At 44.2% G+C, this 25,923-nt stretch overlaps 1 protein-coding gene across 1 annotated transcript in view; it reads right to left on the bottom strand.

Annotated features, from left to right (window-relative positions):
* The window catches only part of fmn2a (formin 2a), a gene marked incomplete at its 5' end in the record, with an annotated part of 139,297 nt that overhangs the window by 17,876 nt on the left and 95,498 nt on the right, over window positions 1–25,923 (bottom strand). The window contains 6 exons of the mRNA XM_084321997.1: window positions 2,288–2,380; window positions 15,649–15,769; window positions 16,659–16,718; window positions 21,553–21,699; window positions 22,128–22,257; window positions 23,510–23,601. Coding sequence (XP_084178123.1) covers window positions 2,288–2,380; window positions 15,649–15,769; window positions 16,659–16,718; window positions 21,553–21,699; window positions 22,128–22,257; window positions 23,510–23,601 — 643 coding nt within the window. The remainder of the gene's footprint in view (window positions 1–2,287; window positions 2,381–15,648; window positions 15,770–16,658; window positions 16,719–21,552; window positions 21,700–22,127; window positions 22,258–23,509; window positions 23,602–25,923) is intronic.

The raw sequence follows: 25,923 nt of genomic DNA, 5'->3' as shown, positions 1-25,923 counted from the left end.
GTATGTTTGAATTAAGTACATTTGCTGAAATACAGTTGTTCTTAATTATCTCACTTGCTATGTGAGAATGTTAGTTATCATGTTCTCAATGCCCCTTGCATTGTATGAGAATTGTGTGGAAGAGTTTGCTAGTTCTAGTGCTACCCCTTTGTACATTGTGGCTGTGTCTGACAAAAGTTAACAATAAATAATGTTATTAGGAATACTACATTTGCCTCCTGCGTGAACTGTGCATAGCTGAATAGACTGTATTTTAACGTCGTCATATGGTGGTACTTGGAGAGCCAGCTACGTTCTCAGGTGGTACTTGGTGTAAAAAGGTTGAGAACCATCTAGTGTGACAATTCCAAACCCCTCCTCCCCGATCCTTGGCGAATCATTGCAAGACGGCATTTGGCGATCTGTCGGGGACAAAATGCGTAGTGCGCCCTGTCTCCCGGCCAAGACACAGCAAGATATTATGATGCTATGATGACCTAATCTGACCATTGTGAAAGGCAGAAATATTGTGTAGTCTTTGATGTCCCAATATATATTTTTTTTTTATCCACTTTTTCTCCCATTTTCTATATTTTTCTCCCATCCCAATTTCGTATCATCCAATTCAACCCTCCCCTGTAACGAACGCTGTTTCTTGCCTCCCACAAGCCGGCTGCAATGTGGACTAAGTCATACATAGCACAAGTCCCCTCCGGGTACTTGAGGTAACAGCAGTCGCATCTTTTCACCTGCGCAGCTCGATCTCTCAGTGGCGAGGAGTAACGCGTGGGAGGCTCATGCTGCCCCCGACACTTCCTGATTCTACTGCGCAGGCGCACCAACCGACCTGTAGGAGTCGCTGTCCACAACACCCGATCCCCACCCATCAGTTTCCCACCCCCTAATACGGCCAATGTGTATTAGTACGGCCGACCAGCTAAACTGAAAGCAAATGTGGAGCGCTGGGCTCGAACAGGCAAGCCCAGCGTCTCCAGATTTCGTGGCGAGCGCCTTGCCCACTACGCCACGTAGCCGCCCGATGTCCCAATATTGTTGTAGCTGCGGATGAAAGCGTGATTGGACTATGCTTAGTAGTCGCGACAGATAAACACTGTGTTTGCAGACGACGCCAGCATTATCTCTGGGTAAAATAGCACACATCAACATGCCTCATATTTCCTTTTTTTTGGTCACACAAAAGTAATGCACTTCGAGTAAAATACTGCATTAAAATTGCATGCAGCAAGCTAAGAATGCAGAGTAACGCTCCGTTGTTTAGCCTCCTTTAGCGATGGCCCGCTGAAGTGGTCTGGGAGAGAAAAGAGGCCGATAGCACACTGCGTCAGAGCAGCATGAAAACAAACATGGCCGGTGGCAGAGGGGGGACACTCTATCTGTGGATTCATTACCAGCGCCCTCCTCGGCTCCAACCGCTAATATATCATCCCCCTTTTAACAGCCCTCTTAACGCCTCACCCTGACATGTTTATTTGATTCCCTGATATGAGGGGGAAGGAGTGATGGGAAGACGGACAGGGTGAACGAAGTGAGTGAGGCGCGTGAGGGAGAGGGGCTCTTCCACTCTCCATATCATTAGCCTGATAAAAAAAAGGGCCTCCTGGATGAGAGCAGCAGAGACAGCAAGTTGACAGAGAGGGAAAGATAGTCTATCTTGGACAGCAGGAGTGAGGACAGACGGAGGTAACAGAATACAAGAGGGACCTACGGCACCACAGAGAGGCGCCTTACAAGGTTTACTACAATAACACTGTACAATAACAACAGTATAGCATTCAGCTAATCCTCAGCAGTCAATTTTCCAAATGGTCTCCTCTGAGTTTGTTTTATGACGGACAGATCACGATTAAAAGCCTCAGCTACCTTGTGCCGTCATAATCCATCAAAGCAGATGTGGCAAACTTTAAACAATAGCTGTGAGTTATTCAATTGCACTCTGGGCTAAACAGAAATCTCCATGGAGACGCCACTGGCAGCTGCATATCGACGAGGACCAGCATGCCTTGGAAAAGCAGCTGCAGTGTGTTGATCAATAACCCATTTCAGCTGCTCTCACACCAGAGATCATTCAGGAGGAACTTTCTGAAGATATTCCAAAGTAGTCATGGCAGTTTTATAAATCAAGTTGACAACCTTTTGAACTACGAAAAGGCTGTCTAGCCTGATGGTCGGCATACAAGACGATGGGCTAATAGTGGGGCATCTTCCTTGGCCCTGGTCTGTCATAACACGTTTAGTGAGAGACATATTTAGTGTATCGAGAGTCTCCCGATTCTGAAATTGGGCTCACCTTGTCTCAGAAACTCATCCATCTTGTCCTTGAATGGTTGTAGGTTGTCTTCAGAGGACACCTTACACACTTTCTCCGTCTCAGATGAGCATGCTGGGAGAACAAGGAAGGCACACGAGGTGAGTGACACATATCCCTTATGACACATTTGTGTGCACGAACACACTTGTTGCAAGACTTTACACAAGGGGTGTGTGGAGACATCATTAGGGGGGCAGCGGTGGCCTAATGGTTAGAGAAGCGGGTTTGTGACCGGAAGGTCGCCGGTTCGATCCCCGGGGACCGGCAGGAAAAATCTGCCGCTGAAGTGCTCTTGAGCAAGGCACTTAACCCCCAACTGCTCCAGTGGAGTTGCTCAGTGGCCAATGGTGTCAGACTGTGGTTGTACTGGGCAGCTCCCAGGTGTGAATGGAACTGTGTGAATGTGAAGCAGGGCGTAGCTGAAAAAGAGCATCTGTGCTCAGCGAACCTACCCTGGGTAAATAAAGGTTAAACAAACAAATGATCTGTATCTGTATTCAGGGTTTTGGTATGGCAAGGTATGGCACTCTTTTGGGCGCTATAACAACTTGTGAATAAAAACAACGATATTCCGAGTGCGGTCCCTACCTCCCTTTTTTGCAAGGTATGGCACTCGCCATACCTTGGTTTGTGACAAAATCATCTAATTTGCGTGTCATTTTGTGCCGCGTGCTTGCCGCGTTGTAGTTGAACGCCAGACAGAGGTGGCTGCTCTTTGTCTCAGAATAAACAACCAAGCCGCCAAGTGCCCACCTGGCTACCGGTTTTTGCATAACAATAGCTCAGGCCAATGTCTCGTCGCAGCCAATGTAAATGGATCAAGCTAATAAATTTGGCCTATCTGATCAGGGTCTTCATTCAAATATGATGTTCCGGGGCACATACAGTACAGACAGTGAAATGAGGGTGGACTGGCCATGCCTGCTTTGTAGATAATAAATAGCGCGTTCTTTCCCCCCACCCCCCCCTCTCTCTCTCTCTCTCTCTCTCTCTCTCTCTCTCTCTCTCTCTCTCTCTCTCTCCTCTCTCTCTCTCTCTCTCTCTCTCTCTCTCTCTCTCTCTCTCTCTCTCTCTCTCATCCTCTGCCTATAGCTCATCAATAAATGAGGAGAGACAGAGACGTCCCCTTGCCTTTACGGGGCTCAGAGTGAGAATTGGTTCTGTCTTCCCCCGTGCTCTTTGCCAAACAAAATCATTGTCTCCATATGGTGTTTAATCTGGTCTTTACAGTCTCTTTTTTGTGTCATTTTGTGTAATTTTTTATTTTACATTTTTAGAGACAAATAACATACACACAGCGCAGTACACACGTTCCGAGACTCGCGCAGCGTTATGACTTGTATAGAAACAACTCACCAAAATGTACTATTGCACAAGTGTTTTTTTTTTTTTTTATTTGTTTTATCTACGAGGGGGGGGGGGGGGGGGGGACCTGTATCTGTATCTGCATTTGCATATAAGACCGGAATTGGACCTGGTTTATACCACATGTTTTTTTGGGGGACTTTTTTTGCAACTTATTATTGTAGAACACACAATGGTAACAGATGTAATCAAATTAACAAATTAACCATTTGAATCCATTTGAATGATCTTGGTATCTAGGGACATCTATTGATCTCAGGGAATGTATTCACAGTGTCAAGAAATATTGTGTCTGGTACTAGGCTTGAGTAAATTGTAATGAACCGAAGGAGAATATCAATTCTTTTTTCCCCCTTTGGCGGTGAATAAGTGTACAAAAAATCTAAGCAAATTAATAAAGGGCAGATGATTTACAGGGGGTTTTGTAGATAGAGACAGTACTGAATTCTGCCATCCGGACACATGCAATTTGAAATATGAATATAGAATATCAGGCCTATAAATGACCTTATTATGGCCATGTCACACATCTATGGATCAGGTCAAATCTCCTCTTTCCAATGGCATAGTTCAATCTGGATTTAGTACCACCAGGCACCCCTGACAGGGCAGCAAATCCATGAATGAAATTTTTCATCTGATTGAGACGTGTTTTTTTCATAGACGCTCACAGGAAGGTAAAGAATGTTCAGGTTTGTGATATATGATTCCCGAAAATAACGTTATGCCATTGAAAATAGGAGATTTGGCCCGATCCATAGATGTATGACGTGGCCATAATAAGGTCTTTTATAGGCTTGATATTCTATATTCATATCTAAAATAGCATGTGTCCGGATGGCAAAATTCAGTATTGTATCTACAAAAACTAGATTTCTTGTACACTTGATCTCACAAACGTGCTGAATGAGCTCAGGGGAAAGTTTCTCACGTCTGGTCAATGTTAGCATGGTGTTATTCACCATCAAAGATGAAGAAAACTAAAAACTAAAAATATATATTCTCCTTTGGTTCATTACAATTTACTCAAGCATAGTAACAGACACACTATTTCTGACACTAGGAATACATTCCCTGAGGTCCATAGTCCAAGAACATGCTAATGGACCTTGTAGAAGTGGAGCAATCTTCCATTTACTTGGGTTTGTACTTTTAGGCAGATTTTCTGAAAATATGGCTAAGGCTTAAGAGGTTAAAGGAAGTCACCCCAATTCCGGTAAATGTGTTTTCTAACTTAATATTCAATGGAAATGCAATTGTTGTAAATTCCCTATAATTTTGTGGGGAATATAAATGAACTTGTAAATAATGCTGGGTTTTATTATATCTGTGTCCATCTCATTATCGTTGCTTTCCCTTTATCTGGCTCATCCCTACTTTACACCCTAGAAAATCCACATGAAATTCAGATGTGAAAAACCACATCACAATCACCATACTTTCACAGAGCTACATGTGATTACATGTGATAATACGGGAAAGCAAGGTTTCAAATGTATTACCATGAAAAGTATGTGAAGCGTGACATGCATTGGAAACACTATGGAAAATGTACAGAAGCCCTGGGAGAGGCAAGTGTAATTTTCTTTCTGGACAAGTTCAACTTGTTTTTATTCATCTGTGAAACTGAGACGCATATCATAACATGTTGGGGGGGGGGGGGGGGGGGGGGGGGAAATGGTATGTGAAATTCATGAGGGCATGTATTTTTTACCTTATAGCCTACAGTACTTTTATCATCAAACGCTTTGAACTCGAGCAGCAAGGGCCACATTAGTAACCACCTCCTCACCCTTTAACTGACTCCTCGGTGTGACTTGATATATTTCAGCCGAACAAGTCGTAACGATATCATCCCTCCTCACCCAACGTAGTTTTCCTCAAACAACATGAGCCCCCCCCCCCCCCCCGGGGGAACCCAGGTATAGGTCTGCGTTCCGCTCCCGAGAGAACCCTGGGATCACGCTCTATCTGCAGCCATGATGGATCCAGACCTCAGAGGTGGAAAGGGGCTGTGAGGGGCCAAGGGAAGGGGGGAATAGGTAATGGGGAGGTAGGGGCCTGGGTGAATGATAATTGGTAGACCATATGGTGCCTCCTCTGAAGGGACAGAGCCGGCGAGCCATTTCTGTGTAGCCGCCTCCGTATCCAACCCCCCCCCCCCCCCCCTCACCCCCACCCCCTCAGGGTTCTGTCATCGAAGCCGGCGTCTGCTAGAGAGCTCAGCCGGCCGCACGAGGTAACGGAGAGCTCTGCAGGTACGGCAAGTGATGACGCATTTATGTTGGGCCAGCTTGCGGCGCCGCCACCTGGGGGCAAACCAGACGCAAGGCGACGTCCCCTGCGGGTAACTCCATCTTTATGAATTGCAAATAATGAGCAAGCCAAAAAGATTGATTGTTCGAACAGGAAAAACAATATTTGGCGAGACAACATGGATAAGGGTCGGATGATTGGTTTAGCAGAGCAGATACATAAAACACGATAGGTTTGGGGAATTATTCTCTAATCGAGATGCAAGCACAACGCGGGCGCTCACACATGTATGCAGACTTGTATGCGCACTGCGTGCACACCAGACACATGCATGGACACACTCGACCCAGAACACGCGTTAGCTTTTTACCACCTGTAGGCACCTGAATTGGAAAGTGTTCTACGTGCCGAGTGAGGCGATGCCGAGTAATGAAAGTGACTATTTCCCCATTGCCTCTTTCATTAGGTTGCACTGAATTGTTGAGCGTCAACCCATCAGCTTTGCTCTCTGAGCGTAATCTGATCTCCACACTTCTTCTGAGCTCCTGGTCATTATGATATGCCAGCAAATAATGACTCCACACAAACTCTCCCAGCCCGGCTGAGCCATGCACAGTAATTCCCTGTAAGCCTCTTATGTGTTTACGAAGACTAAATACAGCATATGAAGCCCCTGCTTAGACCTGCTTAGATCTTAAAATCATTATAAGGTCAGTGCTAGTAGTGGGGCGTGCATAGCACATCAGTTATCCAATCAATCGGCTTAAAGATCAACAAATTAATGAATGGATGGATGGATGAATGAACCTGCAAGTTACAAATACGGTAATATTTGTTTGATTACTCAATACGAAACAGCAGCTGTCAAGTTGTATGTTTTGAACTTGTGCACTGTCCCCAACTTGAGAAGGATATGGTATGTTCACCCGAAGGGTTAACTGGGTTTCACTCAAATTACCAGACGAATTACCTTCTTTTTCCCCTTTATTGATATTCAAAGTTATTTTCCATTCATTCATCAATTTTTTTTTTTCTTTTTTTTTTTTTACTTCAGCCATGTTTTAGCCAGTAGATGGTTTTGGTTTTAATAATTTAGCATTTAGGTAAAAAACCTTAGCACAGAAACACAGAAAAATACAAGCAATAAAATACACATTGTAGAAGTTAAAGTAAATTAAATTACTCTCTACCAGCATGCATTGCTGGTGCTCTACATTATGCATCATATAACTCAGTTATCTAAATTAGCTATGCAACATACAAAAATCACCACTCTTGTGACTAATGTTATGTGCTAGTGAATGCAACATTCTTAAACACTTAAACCATACATCAATACATCCCCAACTTAAACAGTGCACCCCATCATATACATACACACAAACATTCTTATCGGCTGCCTATCTGGGTTGTGAACATAACAGTTACATGCACAGTTCAGCTAAGTTAAATTAACCTTGCATGGAGAATGGTGTCATTCACCAACGGACTTACGACAAAAAGGGCTTTCTCTTAGGGCCATTTGAGACCTTTTCGGGCAAGACATGAATATAGACAATGGGTCTCATTCTCCAATATTTTCCAAAGACTTCTCCTAGGGCAACCATCTTGGAACCGACTGAGACAGAATCAACGACATGTTCACTCTGATTCCCCAACGCATGGGGAAGATGTCTTAAGTGGCTCAAACGATCACAGCTGGGATGCCGGCATTGAGGAATGTCACCATTCTGAAACGTGAACGCGTGTCCCCGTCCAGGACATTTGCATACAAACCACGCCTCCGAAGCTCCTTATAAGGCAGCCAATAGGGCAGTGTGCAAATGAAATCGCAAAAAGTCGATAGTTAGACACACCTGTCCAGCTCATTAGAATGCAACTGATGATGCAGCCGTGTGAAAATGGTGGCCGATCAAAATTAGATTAGATTAATGTATTGTCATCATATATAATACAGCTTGTTTACAACTCGTAAATCCTGCTCTCAGCCACGGCCAAATCCAATCTTAGGGATTGATTGATTGATTGATTGATTGATTGAAAACTTTATTAACAGATTGCAGAATGGGTACAATACAGTACAGCTCAATACACACAATTGTTAAGGGGATGCAGACCAGAGAAAGACGTTCGTCTTGTTTACATCAGGGTCCCCCATTTTCAATTCATCAGGACATATATGACATACATGACATACATGGGAATCCCACAACCGGCCCTAATACTGTATGTCTCAAATCGGCCCAAGAGCACATTTCTTGTCGTAAATCCATTGGAGAATGAGACCCAATGTATTATAATATAATATAAATGATATATGTTTTATTGGGACGGTTGGTGAATCCCAAAATTGGCCCGAAAAGGTCTCAAATGGCCCTAAGAGAAAGCCCTTTTTGTCATAAGTCCTTGGTGAATGAGACCCAATGGGTTCTCTTGGAAGACTTATCTTGGAACCCACTGAGACAGAATCAATGACAAGTTCACTCTGAGTCCTCAACACGCTGGTATTATGTCTTAAGTGGCTCAAACAATCACACCTGTGATATCTGCGTTGGGGAATGGCACCCCCGTTCAGGTAATTTGCATACAAAACAACGCCTCCAGAGCTCCTTATGAAGCAACTAATGATGCAGCCGTGTGAAAATGGACGCGGAAGCACTTTGCGAGTCTTGCGACGCATCAAAATTAGATTAGATTAATGTATTGGCATCATATATAGTACAGCTCGTGGTACACCTGCCGCAGCGTGCGCGCGCGCGCGCACACACACACACACACACACACACACACACACACACACACACACACACACACACACACACACACACACACACACACACACACACACACACACACACACAGTTAGGATGTCTATTTTCTCCCATGTCTGCTTTTCTGCAGACATGGGAGAACCTTTTAACCTCTGTCTCTGTCTCAACCGGTCCCATGGAACAGCTTCATATCGCCTTCTGTCTGGCCTGTAGTGCTGAACCTTCTGAGTGATTCCTCCTGCCCCCACGGGGCATACGGGCATCCTGTATCCATACGCTTGCAGTAGTTCTATCTATTACTCTATTTCACAATTTTCTTATATACTATGATTCTACTGTCACCATGTCACCATATGCTCACTACATGTATTAATTGCTCCCCCCCCATCTCTCTGAGTGCTTGTCTCGTAGTGCTGACCAAGGTGGTGGATGTCTCGGGGTCTTGGCCAAGATTGCAGTGATTGTTCTACGTGCACCACCGAGGCCATGGATCAGCTTCTTACCGTCTTCTGTCCGTGGTCTGTCAACGTGGTTTCATTGCTGGGTTAAGTACTTCTATTCTATTCACATTATATGCTTACTTCATATATCTATTCTATTCATATATATGCTTACTACTTGTATCTATTGCTATGTCCGCCCATCACAATCTCGCGAGCTGTCTAACGCCTGTCCCGTCTCCCTGTCTCCCTGTGAGTGGCTGTCCCGGAGTGATGACCGGAGTGTCGGACGTCCCGTGATGAAGACCGGGAGGATGCGACCCTCTCTGCGTGCCCTCCTGTCTCCCTGTCTCCGGCTGTCTCGTAGTGGTGACTGGAGTGTTGAACGTCCCGTGATTAAGACGGGGAGGACGCGACCCTCTTTGCGCCTCCCCTGTGCCTCAAATAGATCCGCTATCAGCTCTATCTTTAATCTTTCAACATGTTCAGTTGCTATCGCTATCAGCTCTATCTTAAATTTTTCAAAATGTTCAGTTGCTATTGCATGCACTCTGTGTTTCACTACACACATGAGTGCATGCTTACCAACTGTCCGTCTGCAACACTACTATCACCAACATCTAAGAAGGGAGATCTCCCCTTGAATGGCCCTTCTAAGGTTTCTCTCCTCCACATTGCCTGTGGTGCATTTTTTTCCTATTGCTAGGTTTTAGTGAGTTTTTCCTTACCTTCGCGTGGGGTATGTCTGGGAGTGTTGCATTCATTTATTCATTTATTTTGCATTTATTTTAAATTTGTTGGACCTTATGGTGTTCTTGTTTTGTTTTTGACTTATTGTGATATTTCTTCTTGACTTGTTTAAAAAAGACGTGTCCGGCCCATGGGGACATTAACGTGTATTGTCGGGCCTTACAAATACATTTGATTTGATTTGATCAGATGAATCCATATAATTTATTTTTCCGACATCAAATGCGTAATTTCTTATCTTACAAATATTGTCATATTTATTTTAATTATGATTAAGTCATTAATTCCAAGGAGGCCTGTAGCGTTGACATGAAGGAATCACTAAGAGAACACAGTCTGTCAAGTTAATACAATTTCCAATTAGTCAATCAATCATAAGTGTGCTTCTCAGCACTTTAAAATTGTGCTCTCAGCCATGGTCAAATCCGATCTCAGGAAAATTTGGGCAATCGCGCTACTAGCGCTAATATGTCTTAAATGGGCAGAAATCTGCCTAAGAGGACATTTTTTGTCGTAAATCCGTTCGGGAATGAGAGCCAATGTTCTTCAAACTGATCTCTCCTGTTAAAAGCAGTGTGCTCCCTCAAGCTGAACAGTGACATCTCCTTAGCAAATGATCTCAATACCTTCTATGCGAGGTTTGAGGCTGTGAATAACAACACCAGCCTACAAACCACTGCAATGGAGGGGGGGACACTGTTGATGGAGACTCAGTGTTCAGGGTAACAGAACATGAGGTGAGGAGGACCTTTAAGAAAGTGAATATCAGGAAGGCAACAGGACCAGACGGTATCCCTGGCCGCGTCCTAAAAGTCTGTGCCGACCAACTGGCCCCGGTATTCACTGACATATTTAACCTGTCCTTGGAACAGGCTGTCATCCCCACCTGTCTGAAGAAGTCCACTATTATCCCTGTACCCAAACAAATCCAAGCCTGCTTGCCTCAACGACTACCGCCCTGTAGCTCTCACCTCCATAGCCATGAAGTGCTTTGAGAAGCTAGTAAAGGGCTACATCTGCTCCTCCCTCCCCATCAACCTGGACCCCCTGCAATTTGCATACCGCCCCAACAGGTCCACGGAGGACGCCATGTGCTGCACACAGCAGCATCACACCTGGACAAGAGGCATGGGAACTATGTGAGAATGCTGTTCATCGACTACAGCTCAGCATTCAATACCATAGTCCCCTCCAAACTCATAGCCAAGCTCAGGGACCTGGGCTTGAACTATGACCTCTGCCAGTGGGTCTTGGACTTCCTGACGGGCCGACCCCAGGTGGTGAGAGCAGGCAACTGCACCTCCTCATCCATCACTCTCAACATAGGGGCCCCCCAGGGCTGTGTTCTGAGTCCCCTCCTCTACTCCCTGTACACACATGACTGTGTGGCACAGCGGAACAGCAACACAATCATCAAATTTGCTGACGACACAGTAGTGGTGGGCCTGATCTCTGCAAACGACGAGAGGGCCTACCTGGAGGAGGTCAAGGTTCTAGCGGGATGGTGTCAAGAGAACAGCCTCTCTCTGAACGTCAGCAAAACAAAGGAGATGATTGTGGACTTTAGGAGGTTGGAGTCAGGGACTACAGCCCCCTCAGCATCGACGGGGCACCGGTTGAGAGAGTGAACAGTTTTAAGTACCTCGGAGTCCACATATCCGAGGACTTGACATGGACCACACACATTGACAGTGTTGTGAAGAAGGCACGGCAACACCTCTACTTCCTCAGGCGCCTAAGGAAGTTCCAAGTCAGTCAGAAGATCCTTAAGAACTTCTACTCATGCACAATAGAGAGCATCCTGACTGGCAATATCACCTCCTGGTTTGGGAATAGCACCGCACAAGACCGTAGCAGACTACAGAGAGTGGCCCGTTCAGCTGAACGCACAATTGGAGGGGGGCTTCCCACTCTCCAGGACATTTACAACAAGCGGTGCATGCCTGGGCAAGGCTAAGAGAATTATCAAAGACTCCAGCCACCCAAACAACTGCCTCTTTGAACTGCTGCGGTCAGGCAAGCGATACCGGAGTCTCATGGCAAGCACAGAGAGACTCAGAAGAAGCTTCTATCCCCAGGCCATCAGGATGCTCAACGAACAATAACACTAACAGTAACAACCATCAAATGCACTCACAGCACACACATCCACACGCACACACTCACTTTAAACAAACAACTCACTGCAGCACCCACTTTAACCACTTTAGAACACCTAAACACACTTTATATTTATTGGTAAAGAATTTGCAGTCAGTGTGAGAGCTGCAGTTTGACCTGACAGTGTGTGTGTGTGTGTGTGTGTGTGTGTGTGCGTGTGCGTGTGCGTGTGCGTGTGTGTGTGTGTGTGTGTGTGTGTGTGTGTGTGTGTGTGGAAGGGGGGGGGGGGGTCCAGGTCTGGGTTCAGGGGCCCTGTTCCCCATACGTGGCTAACTGAGTTAGCCGGATAATCTTCAGGATAACTTGACATAAGTCAAGCTTTTCGGTTCCATGAAGGTTTGTCTAAATCACTATGGCAACCGATCGAAAAAAATTTAACCTGCTCCAGCGCAGGTTTAGTTCAGTTAGCTGGATAAACTGGCCACTCCCTTGCAAAAAAATGCCAGCTCCCTTCCTCACAGATCCCATTATACCATTCCGAATTATGTTTTTGCGCTTCGTTTTTCTAGAGGGGGCTTTTGAAATGTAAAATAATAGACCTAAAATGCTGATAATAAATCATATTCAGGCTATGGATTTACTTTGTCCTAAATAATGCATGTCATAAACAGGCGTTTGGCTCTGATTCGTTTAATATTTTCCGCTGTGGATGTATTTGCTTAACCGGAGCGCCCGGATTGTGTTTCATTCAAGCATAAATTGAAGCGTCTTTACGCGTGGATTGTGGATGTGAATTACGAGGAATCTGAATCTGTGGATTGTTGCATTGTATCACTGTCACTCACACGTTATTGTGATATTGTAACTGGGATTCAAATGTCTGAGGAGATGCGCTGTTTGACGGACTTCATGACGTGGACGTGACGTGGACGTTTGCACCTTAGAGAAAAGATTACCGCTGCACTGGAGAAAAATGAATATACCTTAGGCATTTTCTTAGATTTATCAAAGGCTTTCGACACAGTGAATCATGAAATTGTATTATCAAAAATGTCATGTTATGGTCTTAAAAACAGGTTATACAATGGGTTGAGAATTACTTAAACAGCAAAAAGCAATTTGTAGTTTTCAATGGTAATCGATCACAGCTAGCTGTACTAAAATGTGGTGTTCCACAAGGGTCCATTCTAGGACCCTTGTTGTTTTGATTTATGTGAATGATCTTGCAAATGCATCCAGTTTATTGTCACCTATATTATTCGCTGATGACACAAATTCATAAATGTTTCTGTTTTTGCCCGTTAGAAAATCAGGATTTCGGCGATCGACATCTGCTGCCTTTTCAGGTGAGACGGCCACACGCAATTATCCTGAGTACTCAAGTCTGGTTCAAATTAACGAGAGTGGATCAGCCTTCGAGGAACAGGGACAGCCTGGTTTCAATCATCGGGTTAATTGAATCTGGCTAATGGGACTTTTGATCGACTTAGTTGAACCAGGTACAGGGAATAGGGCCCTGGAGGTGTAGAGATCCAGTTTGACTTGACAGCAGCACAACAGTGAAACAACAAGGAAAGTGAACTGCCAGTCAATGCAAAACACGTTTTTATTGTGTTTTTGTTTGGTTTCTTTTTCTGTTGTTGGTTACATTCACTGGCGTCTCACTTTCTCCTTTTGTTTGATTACTCAGGAACATGTTTGTTTGTTTACTCAGGACCGTCTTGCTGTGAGGTGGCAGTGTTAACCACTGCACCCCCCTGGGGTTAGAACCCAGGACCTTTTTGCTGTGAGGTGGCAGTGCTAACCACTGCGCCCCCCTGGGGTTAGAACCCAGGACCTTCTTGCTGTGAGGTGGCAGTGCTAGCCACTGCGCCCCCCTGGGGTTAGAACCCAGGACCTTCTTGATGTGAGGTGGCAGTGCTAACCCCACTGCGCCACCATGCCACCCAGATGACAGTTAGTAATCATAATGGATTGCATTTAGAAAGAAATCTTCCCGACCCTGTAAGTGAACCAGTCGGTAGGTCAGAAAGTCGAGGACCATGATGGTCCAGTTTTACACCGCCATCATCCAGTCCATCCTCACCCTCTCCATCATCACCTGGTTCCCTGCAGCCACGGTCAGAGACAAGGCCAAGCTGCAGCGGGTGATACGCTCGGCGGAGAGGGTGATCGGCTGCCCCCTTCCCTCCCTCGAGTCCCTACATTCCACCAGGGCCTTGAGGAGGGCGAGGAAGATCATGGCAGACCCCGCCCACCCGGGTCACAACCTCTTCAACATGCTCCCCCACGGCAGGCGGCTACGGCTGCCCAAGACACTAAAGTCCCGCCACAGACTGAGTTTCTTCCCCTCAGCGGCTCGCCTGGTTAACGAGTCAGGTGTCCCCCTGCTCCACCCCCCCTCTATGGCGAGCTGCTAGGGCTGGACTTCTGGACTTGAACTATGCTGCACTGTATCCATGTCCCCTACCACTACCACTGCACTTTACTGTCTTATTGTTGTCTCACTGTTCTGTCGTGTTTTGCACTTATTTATTTATCATTATTATTATTTTGTTGTTCCTATTTGTGAATAATCATGCACTGAAATGTCAAATCACGTTCCATTTGTACCTGTACAATATGGTGAATAAAGAAATCTGAATCTGAATCTGAATCTGAACCATGTTGGCACACTCTGTATTTTTATTTGTCCCACTCTGAGGGGCATTATATGGGGAGCACAGGCATCCCACCTAAATTCAGTTCACCCACCTTTTTGGTGGCGAAATAGACTTTTAACCTTCCATGGCAGCTGGCTTCGCAAGATCACATGAGAATCCATTTTGTCAGATTGATTCAAGTTATGGGCTTGTGCCCGACCCCACAGTGGTTCAGACAGATCAGCGTCCTTTGAGGAACTACTGACAGCTACAGGCGTGGTTTAGGTGTAACCGTTTTTTTTTTTGTGTGGCGCCGGCCCTATTCCAAACAGTTTCAAAGGACGACTTCCCAGATGGTTCTGTGTAACAGACCATCTGACGGGTCAGGTTAACAAAGTTTACAAATCTTTTGAAACTGATACACTTAAATCTTTATGACTGACATTCATAGTATATATTATAGTAAGAGGTATTAGATTGATATAAGGTCTTTTGGAGAAAATAAAACGAAATCTGACTATATTCTGATGGGGAAAAAAAATGCTTTTGAGGTTTTGGAATATTAGTGATTATTGGTGTTACAGGTCCCCGACCTGGGCTCCTCTATATTTTGATCTGCACTTCTCGAGGACAGTGAAAGCACGCCGGGTCCAACAGGAGTCTAGTTCTGACAACCCACATCTGCTTCTGGTTTGGTTGTCTGTACGACAAACAGATGCTATCTCTCCGTTGACCCGCTCCTGCGATCCAAACATGACCATAGCCGGGCACGTTTAGTGATTTTTTTACTTATTTTCTTCCATTGTGGGGGAGATGTGGTTGGATGAATACATGATTTATACTTATACATAAATCCCTGTGTAACGGTATCATAAACACGATTATGACACCTGTTGTAGATTCAACTTCAGGGCCTACTACCTGGCAAGTGTGTTGTAAATACAGTAGTTTAAAGGCTTTGCACGGGCTCACACGGAACACAAATATTTGCGGGGAGAATGGGACGGCAGACACACCATTGAGGTCTTTCCTCAGCTTACGGAGATCTCTCTGAAAGTCCTCGAACTTCATTTGGGAGGCCTGGAAAAGGTCCTGGGGCTCAGGGAGAGGGTAGACACAGGTCTCTCTGCCGGCATCCTGGTGGAAACACAGCGAGCAACAACAATGTCAAAGTCAATCATCCTCATTATTACCAACACACTTTTTCAGTACACACACGCACGCACACACACACACACACACACACACACGCACACACACACACACGCACACACACACACACACACACACACACACACACACGCACACACACACACACACACACACGCACGCACACGCACACACACACACGCACACGCACACGCACACACACGCACACACACACACACCAGGTAATGTTGAAATGGATGTCTTCCACCCTGCATGATGGTCATCTAAATATCATCAATAAGATAAGGTAATGACCACCGTCTATAGTGAGGAGCCATGTAAATCAACGCATGCATCCATCCATCCTGTCCATCACTGCTCCTACAAAGCCATTAGGAGAGCTGCAGTCATGTCAAGCAGGTTGACTTTGGCACAACACTCCCCTCTGAGCTCATCTCATCTGGTAAACCTAATTATTTACACTACAGCTCCGTTGGATGCTCTGCCAGTGAACAGACTGCAGGTCTGAACGAACCCAGACCCAACACAGGGAGGGAGGGAGGGAGGGAGGGAGGGAGGGAGAGAGGGAGATGGGGGAGAGGGAGAGACGGAGAGAGGGAGAGATGGAGAGAGGGAGATGGGGGAGAGGGAGCGAGAAAGAGAGAGGAGAGGGAGAGGGAGGAAGAGAGAGTGGGGGAGAGAGAGAGAGATTTGTTTCTGTCGTAAATGAGGAAAAGGAACATAAATAATTTGATAAAGGATAAGCTACGGTATCCTCTGGCAAGAGAGAAGATGAAAAGAAGGGTCCTGGAAGGATTTCTGAGCAAATCAAGAGTAAAACTGAAAGTGATTCAAATAAACAGGAACCAAAACATACCTCATCAAAGTGCCTTAGATAGTAAGCAACGATGTAAGACAAAAGACTCTGGGAGTTATCCTGAAAGAAAGAAAAAAAAAGGATCCAAATAAATAAACTCAAATTCCCTTCATTTATTAATCTAATCATCTCGGGGACAGAATGTTTTAATTTGTACGAGGCAAACAATGTATAGTGACAGCCAGTTTAGGAATTGGGGGGTGAGTCATGCCGTTTGTGTGAGTAATGCATCAAACACAGCCATGGCCAGGCTGTCATAACTTTCAGCTGATGGAAAGTTTGATGTTCTTTATGGGTACCTCACTCATTCCACCACTGCTAAAAGAAAAACTTAAAGAAAACAGCAACTACAGTGTCCTTATATGGCAGTGATTTTGACACAATGGGGTCTTAACAAAGCCCTACAAAGCCCATCCATGATTATTGAATAAGGGACAGTAAACAATGCTGGCTTCTTTTCTACCACCTTTTCTACCAATCTGCACACAAAAATGGTCTTCTTCACGCTTCAAGGTGGAGCAGCCTTTATGGTGCTGATGATGGATTCACTTCTCTGCCACCCAACCCTAGTTTGGTTTTGGCCCTTTCAAGAGTATGTTTTATTGGAATATTTTCTCAGAATCCTAGCACTTTTATCTATCAATGACTAGTGGCCATTGTTACATTGTTTTTAGTAGCAGGTGCACCGAGAGAGGGCAATTGTTCGTAATTTGAATGCCTAGCATTTAAATGCAAACCCCCCTCCCCCACGACAATACTGCTCATTTACCGCCCACCCAAACCAAACTCTGCCTTTATCCCAGAAATGCATGACCTACTCACAACCCTCTGCACAACATCTCCCAATATCATTATTCTCTGAGATATCAACATTCATGTTGACACCCCCTCCTGCCACTCTGCATCTGCTTTTTTACAATTACATTTACATTTACATTTTGTCATTTAGCGGACGCTTTTATCCAAAGCGACTTACAAGTTTTGTACAACAAGACAGCTGGAAGGGTACAACTCTATCAGCTGAGTAACAATGTTCATCAAAGTGTTGAGTGCTATAGTGTTGGTTAGTATATTAGGACAAGTGCATGACAGTAAGGTTAGTTAGGGTTAGATTTAACTTGCGCCCCCAAAAGTGGCCATTTTAGCTTTCGTAGGACTGCATACTTTTTTTGCAGACCAAAATACTATACTTTATACGTATAGCACATGCATGAGCCTGGTCTCTTTTGAAAGATAACATTCTGAAGTTTATGATACAATAAAGAAAGATCACTTTTAGTGCTAATGAAATAGAGTAACATAGGTCTGAACTTGAGCTGTAGAAAAACTTGTTACTCAAGTTTTTCTGTAGTAGTTAGTAGTCCAGAGGTAGTATTTCCCCAGAAAGTGGTATGGCTTTAGAGATCCATAGCATTATGTAGTACATGTCCAAATTTCATAACGATCCATTCAGAAATTAGTGATTAGGAGTGATTTTGGTAAACTGTGTACAAAAGAAAAAATCAGTTTTCTCATAGACTTCAATTCATTCTGCTGTTTTTCTCTTCCTGTTTTCGCTTGCTAGATCCCTGATTCCTACATCCCCAGGTGGGGTATCATTGGAAAGCCACACTCATTGGCTACAACCCTCCACAATAACTTTCGAGATCGCCAAATGATTGACGGAACTATAGCCCCAAGAGTCTGGAGTGGTATTTTGCGCAATACTGTGTACTTTGCACAAGCCTCAAATATCGGCATGTAACTCAAAAAAGGGCTATCACCTTTGTCACCTGAAAGGGCTATCGACAGGCAACAAATGGGGCTTCAATTCGATATATATATTGTATTACAAAATATGCACACCGGAGCCACTAGTGGTCGCCAAAGTGCCGGTGGGAAAATCGTCCTAAAAAGGGCCTACATGTGGGCCCTTGCAGGCTTTTAGGGTTAGATTATTTTAATTTTAATTTAATTTTTAGATAATGATTGAATAAGTGCGTCTTTAGTCGACTGCGAAAGATTGGACAAGTTTCGGCTGTCCTAACTGTGGTGGGAAGTTCGTTCCACCATTGTGGGGCAAGGACCGAGAATAGGCGACTTCTCTTTGATGACCCTCCCGGAGCTCAGATAGGAGTAGGTCTCCTATCAGTCAATCAGTCAATTACTGGACTGCCTAAACCTCACTCAACATGTCAACGTGCCAACACACAACATGGGCCACACATTAGATCTGGTTATCACTGACTCTGCCCCCATCAGCAATCTCCTTGTGTATGACCTGGGTGTGTCTGATCACAGGGTCATTGCATTGGAGCTACCATTTCCACCCCCTCACACCAAGCCCAAGCGCCAAATCTCCTTCAGTAATATCAAGAACATTAACACAGGCGCCATAACTCTGGACCTCCAGCACCTCTCCCCTGCAAACTTCTCATCAGCCAGTGATTCATTGGCTTTCTACAATAATACCCTGACCAGCCTCTTGGATCCCCACGCCCCAGTCAAAACAAAAATGGTGACTTTTTCACGCTCAGCCCCCTGGTTCACCTATACGAGCTGCGAAAAATGAAGATAACTGGGCGTGTCCTTGAGCGACACCTCAAGGCCACAGGCCTCACCGCCCACAAAACGGCCTACAAAGACCACCAAAAGGCCTACTCAAAATCCCTCAGAGACGCACATTCACAGTTTTACTCCAACATAGTTAACAACAGCCTGGGCAACTCCAAGCAGCTATTCTCCACCATAAATCAACTTCTCAAAACGCAAACTCTCACACACACAGACATCACAGAAGAACAGTGCAATAACTTCATTACCTTCTTCAGAACCAAAGTCGACACCATCCGGTCCCTTCTCACCAGCCCCTCCACTCCACCTGCCCCCACTGCCTCCTCTTCACTCCTCCAATCCTGCTTGATTTAACCGCAGCATTTGACACTATCGACCATCACATCCTCCTCAACCGTCTACTCTCCATCTGACTTTCTGACTGTGCCCTCAACTGGTTCCAATCTTACCTCTCCGACAGAACTGAGTATGTGTCCTTCCTTTCACCTGTGGTGTCCCCCAAGGATCCGTCCTCGGTCCTGTCCTCTTTACCTTCTACCTGCTCCCCCTCAGCCATGTCATCAGCCAGCATGGAATCTATTTCCATTGCTACGCTGATGACACACAACTGTACCTTAAAACTGACTCACCCCCCTCTGCAGCCCTGCCATCACCATCATCTGCAGCCCTGCCATCACCATCCCCATCATCCACCCTCACTTCCTGCCTGGAGGAGATAAAGTCGTGGATGAAATCAAACTTCCTACAACTAAACAGCTCAACAATCGAAGCCATCCTAATTGGCACCCCCCACCAGGTCCAATCTTCCCCCATAACCAGCATCTCCTTCTCCGGCCATGACCTTCCCCTCTCATCCACCGTCATCCACCTGGGTGTGAAAATGTACCCTCACCTAAACTTTGAGGCCCACATCAAACACCTATGCAAAACCTCCTTTTATCCACCTCAGGAACACAACCACACCCATCCTCCACTCACTTCACTGGCTCCCCATCACCACCCGGACTTCTGACCCATCAGTGCATCCATGGAAATGCCACCCCCCCCCCCCCCCCCCTACCTCAAAGATCTCCTCACCCCAGAACCCTCCACTCGTAACCTTCGCTCCGCCAACACAAACCTTGTTTTTTTAATTGCCTATGTTTTTAAATCCTATGTTTTTACCCTGTAGCACTCCAAATGTAGGTTTCCAAATGTAGAGTGCACTACAAATTGAATGTATTATTAATATTATTAATTGTTAACTAACCCCAGATCAGTGTCAACTATGGCGGACATTCATGAGGCTGCCATGGTGTCATAGTTTCTCCAGGAGTGCACAGAGAGTTCTCCCATGGTCAGAGGTACAGCCTGCTGTAATGTGGATGATATCTAGCCATTATCTTCCAGGTTAGCTAGCTAGCAGCATCCCGGTGACGTGGAAGTTCTTTTTACATCAGCATTTCCTTCCTTGGCAGCTTTTAGCCGCTCAATGCCAGAATTAGATATTTCCCTCGTTTTTGATCTATGCTCAACGGATGCAATAGGCCTACCAATAGGGTAGTGGTGTAGTTTTGGTGGCGACTCTCGGGAGGAATTACCAACTCTCTATTAGCCGGTGACATTTTGGTAAGGTGGGTTAATACTGTAGTTATAGAGGGGTGGGCCTTCTAGAATGTGAATCTGAATGTGTGGGTTTTGTGAATGGCTTGGGCGTGAATGTGCAGCACGACAGGCTGAGCCATCACATTATCTGTGTGTGTATGTATGTATGTATGTATGTATGTATGTATGTATGTATGTATGTATGTATGTATGTATGTATGTATGTATGTATGTATGTATGTATGTATGTATGTATGTATGTATGTATGTATGTATGTATGTATGTATGTATGTATGTATGTATGTATGTATGTATGTATGTATGTATGTATGTATGTATGTATGTATGTATGTATGTATGTATACGTACGTACGTATGTATGTATGTATGTATGTATGTATGTATGTATGTATGTATGTATGTATGTATGTATGTATGTATGTATGTATGTATGCACAGTATGTATGCACAGCACAGTATGTATGCACAGTATCTATTATTGTATGTTGATTCTGGGTTTATTTAATGATTTAATGACTAACTGTACAATTTGGGGTTTGAGGACACATTATGTAAGGATTAAGAAAATGTAATTACTGGTAGTTCAAAACAAGAATAGGCAAACCCGACCTGGCCATGACACTCATGCATGCGTGTTTCAACAATGGGGAGTCAGCCAGGCAGGCAGTCATCAGTTAGGGACATTCACTATTGTAGGTTGGTCCTCCGAGTCCGGCCAAAGATTAAGGCACTCACACTGCTCTTGACGTCCTTGAGTTTTGGCAGGATGTCCAGAGTGAAGCCATCGGCCTGCCCTCGAGAACGGTTCCCTCCATTCATGTAGTTGCCGAAGGCCAGTACCAGGCCAAGTACCTGCATCACACACTCCCCGTTCTGGAGTGTCTGGAGACACACACACACACACACACACACGCACGCACGCACGCACGCACGCACGCACGCACGCACGCACGCACGCACGCACGCACGCACGCACGCACGCACGCACGCACGCACGCACGCACACACACACACACACACACACACACACACACACACACACACAGACACAGACACAGACACAGACACAGACACAGACACACACACACACACACACACACACACACACACACACACACACACACACACACACACACACACACACACACACACACACACACACACACACACACACACACACACACACACACACACACACACACACACACACACACAGGTGAGAAACAACAGTGAGTCAGTCAAAAGGAAGAACAGGAAGTTCCATGAGGTGACAGAAGATATAAGAGGGAAAAGGGAGCTGAGTGACTCACGTTGCACACTCTCTGAAGGATTTCTACTTTGCGCAGGACGGAGGAGACGCAATCAGAGAAGGTGGACTGGAACAGGATGCAGAACACCCGTCCAGAGAAGTCTGGGATTCGGGACAACTGGAAGAGAAACCTTATAGAGGACAAGACCCGTCACCACAAAACATCTCAGAACATCATGACATTAAATGGACCTATCTCAAACCCGCCCTCTTTTCTTGGTCCTCCAATCACAACCGTTGCGTCCCTTGGACACACTTTGACATCACAACTGACAGTACTCAAAGCCACGCCCCTTGTTTGGGGGACAGGTACAGTACATTTTCTTCCCATAAAGCTAAATGGTTTTTAGCTGTTTATAAGTGAATATCTAGTCAGTTAAATATCCAGGAAGTTGTTGGATGCACTTCTAATTAGAGGAAAATCCAGATGTCAGTTTATTCCCTTTACCTAATCCTGAAATATAGCCTAATTTATGAGTAGCCTACTTTGGCTCCAAGCTATTGGATGTGAGGTTGCTTCAGGAAAACTACAGTCTACAGTCTATACCTGTTATGTCTTATTCTTATTACTTGTATTATTGCACAATCGCTGCGGGCATGACCACCCGCATTTCACTGTATGCCCTGTATGCCGTGACAAATTTAAGCTAGCTTAAAATAGTTCAACGTTGGAGGAAATTATAGCCAGTAGGTTGAGCCAGTAAGCTAGCCAGTAAGCTAGCATGACATGACTGGTATCTTTGGATTCCTCAAGATCTCTAGTTTCCAGTATACCAGTATATTTGTGCTAGCTTAGAAAACCAGCCCAATAGAGCCCTTTGAAGGCAGCTAATCAATCAGCGGGATACGGTAACACATGAATGCTTAGGTTATAAACTTGTCAGACTAAAGCATTTTTATTAAGGCTGTCAATCGATTCAAATATTTAATCTGATTAATCGCATGATTGTCCATAGTTAACTCGCGAGTCAACAAATGCTTGCTTTATGCAGCCATGTAACACAAAAGGATGACACTCATACATTGCAAATTAAAATTCAAAACAGAGTGATGCACAAAATAACTTAAAAAGAAAATAATAATTTAAAACAATTAATAAAGTGTGCATGAAATAATAGGAGAACGAAAACGTTGGGAACTTGTTACATTCACCCACACAAGGGCTGAGGACTCACCCCCCGCCCCCCCTCTCTCTCTCATACACACACTCTCCCAGCTCTCCCACTTTGAGTCAGAAACAAACATAGTATCAATGAGAGTATCAATATTATTATAAAAAAAAATTTAAACGTTAAACGTTAAACTTTGACAGCCTTAATTTTTATTGCTATGAACTATGACCTATAAAATAATTGGATTCAAGCTAACAAATTAGAATCTTACTGTTCGGGCTTGTCAAGCGGCTTGGTGTCCTCCTTGTCTTTGGACGACTTCATGTGCTTTTCAATCTTTTCCTGCTCGTCATTTTGAGCTCTCTATCAATGGAGAAATAGTGTGAAGATTACTTTTAGGCAAACAGGGTAGAATGTACCTACTGTAAGGTGTATCACATATTTGTGTAGTGAATTGTTTTGATGCAGACCTATACAGTTAACTCAGGTTTTTGAGCTCAAAGGTTAGAGTACCAGGCTTGTGACCATAAGGTTGCCGGTTCAATCCCTGGAGCAGAAGGACAATCTGTGGGTGGGACCGTGGGAACAGGGGCGGATTTAGGATCGTAGGAGATCCGGGGCATAGCCCAGATAGGTGCCCGCATAAGCGGGCAAGGATTTTTTTAACTTCGACACCACCACCTTTAACTTATACCACCACCTTAAAGCGGACAAAAGGCACTAGAGAACACTTAAATTCACACCCTTTAATTAATGAAGCAAACTATAATAATTTATAATAATAATAATAATAATAATAATAATAATAATAATAATAATAATAATAATAATAATAATAATAATAATAATAATAATAATAATAATAATAATAATAATAATAATAATAATAATAATAATAATAATAATAATAATAATAATAATAATAATAATAATAATAATAATAATAATAATAATAATAATAATAATAATAATACACTGTGTTTGTATAGCACCTTTCATACAAGAATTGCAGCTCAAAGTGATTCACAGCAGTACAAAAAGACAGGCATAAAATGAGCACAACATTGGCAGATCAAGAGCAATGCATAAAGTGCAGACATAAAGCATAAAATAGATAGCAGCAAAATAGACAAAGTCAAGGTAAGACATAGAACATTAAATCACATCGTTTTTCATATTAGGATCTAAGATCTAGGGTTAACTCGCCGAAAGTTGAGCGCCAGGACCCCCGAAAACCAGAGTATAGTCGGGTTTTCATCGTTGTTTCTTTTATTCGATATTTATTTCCATTCATAAAGACATGCCGGCAGCCTGTGTTATCACTAGGGATGGGTCTGAGATCTCAAAAGTCCAATACCGCCGCCTAACACCTTGCGGCCGCTATTGCACTCCATTTGAAACGATGTGGCTTGGTGTCTGTCATTTTGGAAATGACACCAGACCACCCTGAAACTACACTCATATTCACGACGGTATAAAACGGAAATGTATGGATGGAAAAATGATCTGTTTATTGCATCTTGACCGGAAGAAACTCAATGACAATCAACTATATTATTAGATCCATAGCTATAATATATAATATAGCTTTAGGCCTGCAAACACAGCCACGTATCCCCATGTTAAAAGGCGCTGGCCTTTCAACAGTAACAGTAAACAGCGCCACCTGGCGCTGAAAGTGTTAATAGGCGTCTTTGTTTACGGTTTGATTATCACTGATACAAAGTAAAATAGTGCAGTGCAATAAAATAGTTAGTAAAATATAATAAAATAATGCAATAGTGCATTGCAATAAAATAGTTATCATCGTATTTTTTCGGGAGGCCGGTAAGGAGTGCATTACAGTAGTCGAGTCGGCTTGAGATAAAGGCATGGATCTGGTTTTCAGCGTCCTTTTGATTTATAAATGGCCGTACTTTAGCTATGTTTCTAAGGTGGAAGAATTATATTTTTGTCAACTTGTTGATTGTGATTTAAAGCTTAGGTCTGAGTCTACCATAACACCAAGACTTAACTCACTAAAATAAATTTAGCAGCTGGATAGACTACAGATGGAAATTAGCTTCTGCTAAATCTGGTGCAAACATATTTTCATGTAACAATGATTAATTGTCCAAAAAAAAATATAATAATAATATTAATTTTTTTTTCTTTTTTTTTAATAGATTCGGGGCTTTTCCGAAAACATTCAGGGCTTGAGCCCAAGTAGCCACCCCCTAGCCCCGCCCCTGCGTGGGAAGTGGATGAATAAAGGCCTGGCTACACTGATCCATCACAAAACAGACAGAAAACAGACAGAAAGATGCCTGATGGTTTGCAGAAACAACGAATGGTGATGTTCATCCCCTTTGCACTTCTCTGTCCATCAAAACCGGCAGAGACAAAGACATCATCAGCCCTGTCCAACAAACAGATACTCCTCGTTTAAAAATAAACAGACATAACAGATCAATGTAGCCACTGGCCCTAACGCTCTATCCTCACTCAACACCCACCGCTGAAGTGCCCTTGAGCAAGACACCAAACCCCCATCTGCTCAGTGTGAAGGTGCTGTGTGTGTGAGTGTGAAGCAGGGCATTGCTGAAAATGAGCATGTGCTCAGCAGATACAACCCGGGATAAATAAATGTTAAAAATAAATGGAGAACCACAATATGACGATGGATGACCAAACATAGTAGGCTAC

The sequence above is a fragment of the Notolepis coatsorum genome, assembly GCF_963971535.1.
Source record: "Notolepis coatsorum genome assembly, chromosome: 9".
Taxonomy (NCBI): Eukaryota; Metazoa; Chordata; class Actinopteri; order Aulopiformes; family Paralepididae; genus Notolepis; species Notolepis coatsorum.
The sequence above is the reverse complement of the archived record's forward strand: the minus strand, read 5'-3'. Positions and strand labels throughout refer to the sequence as shown.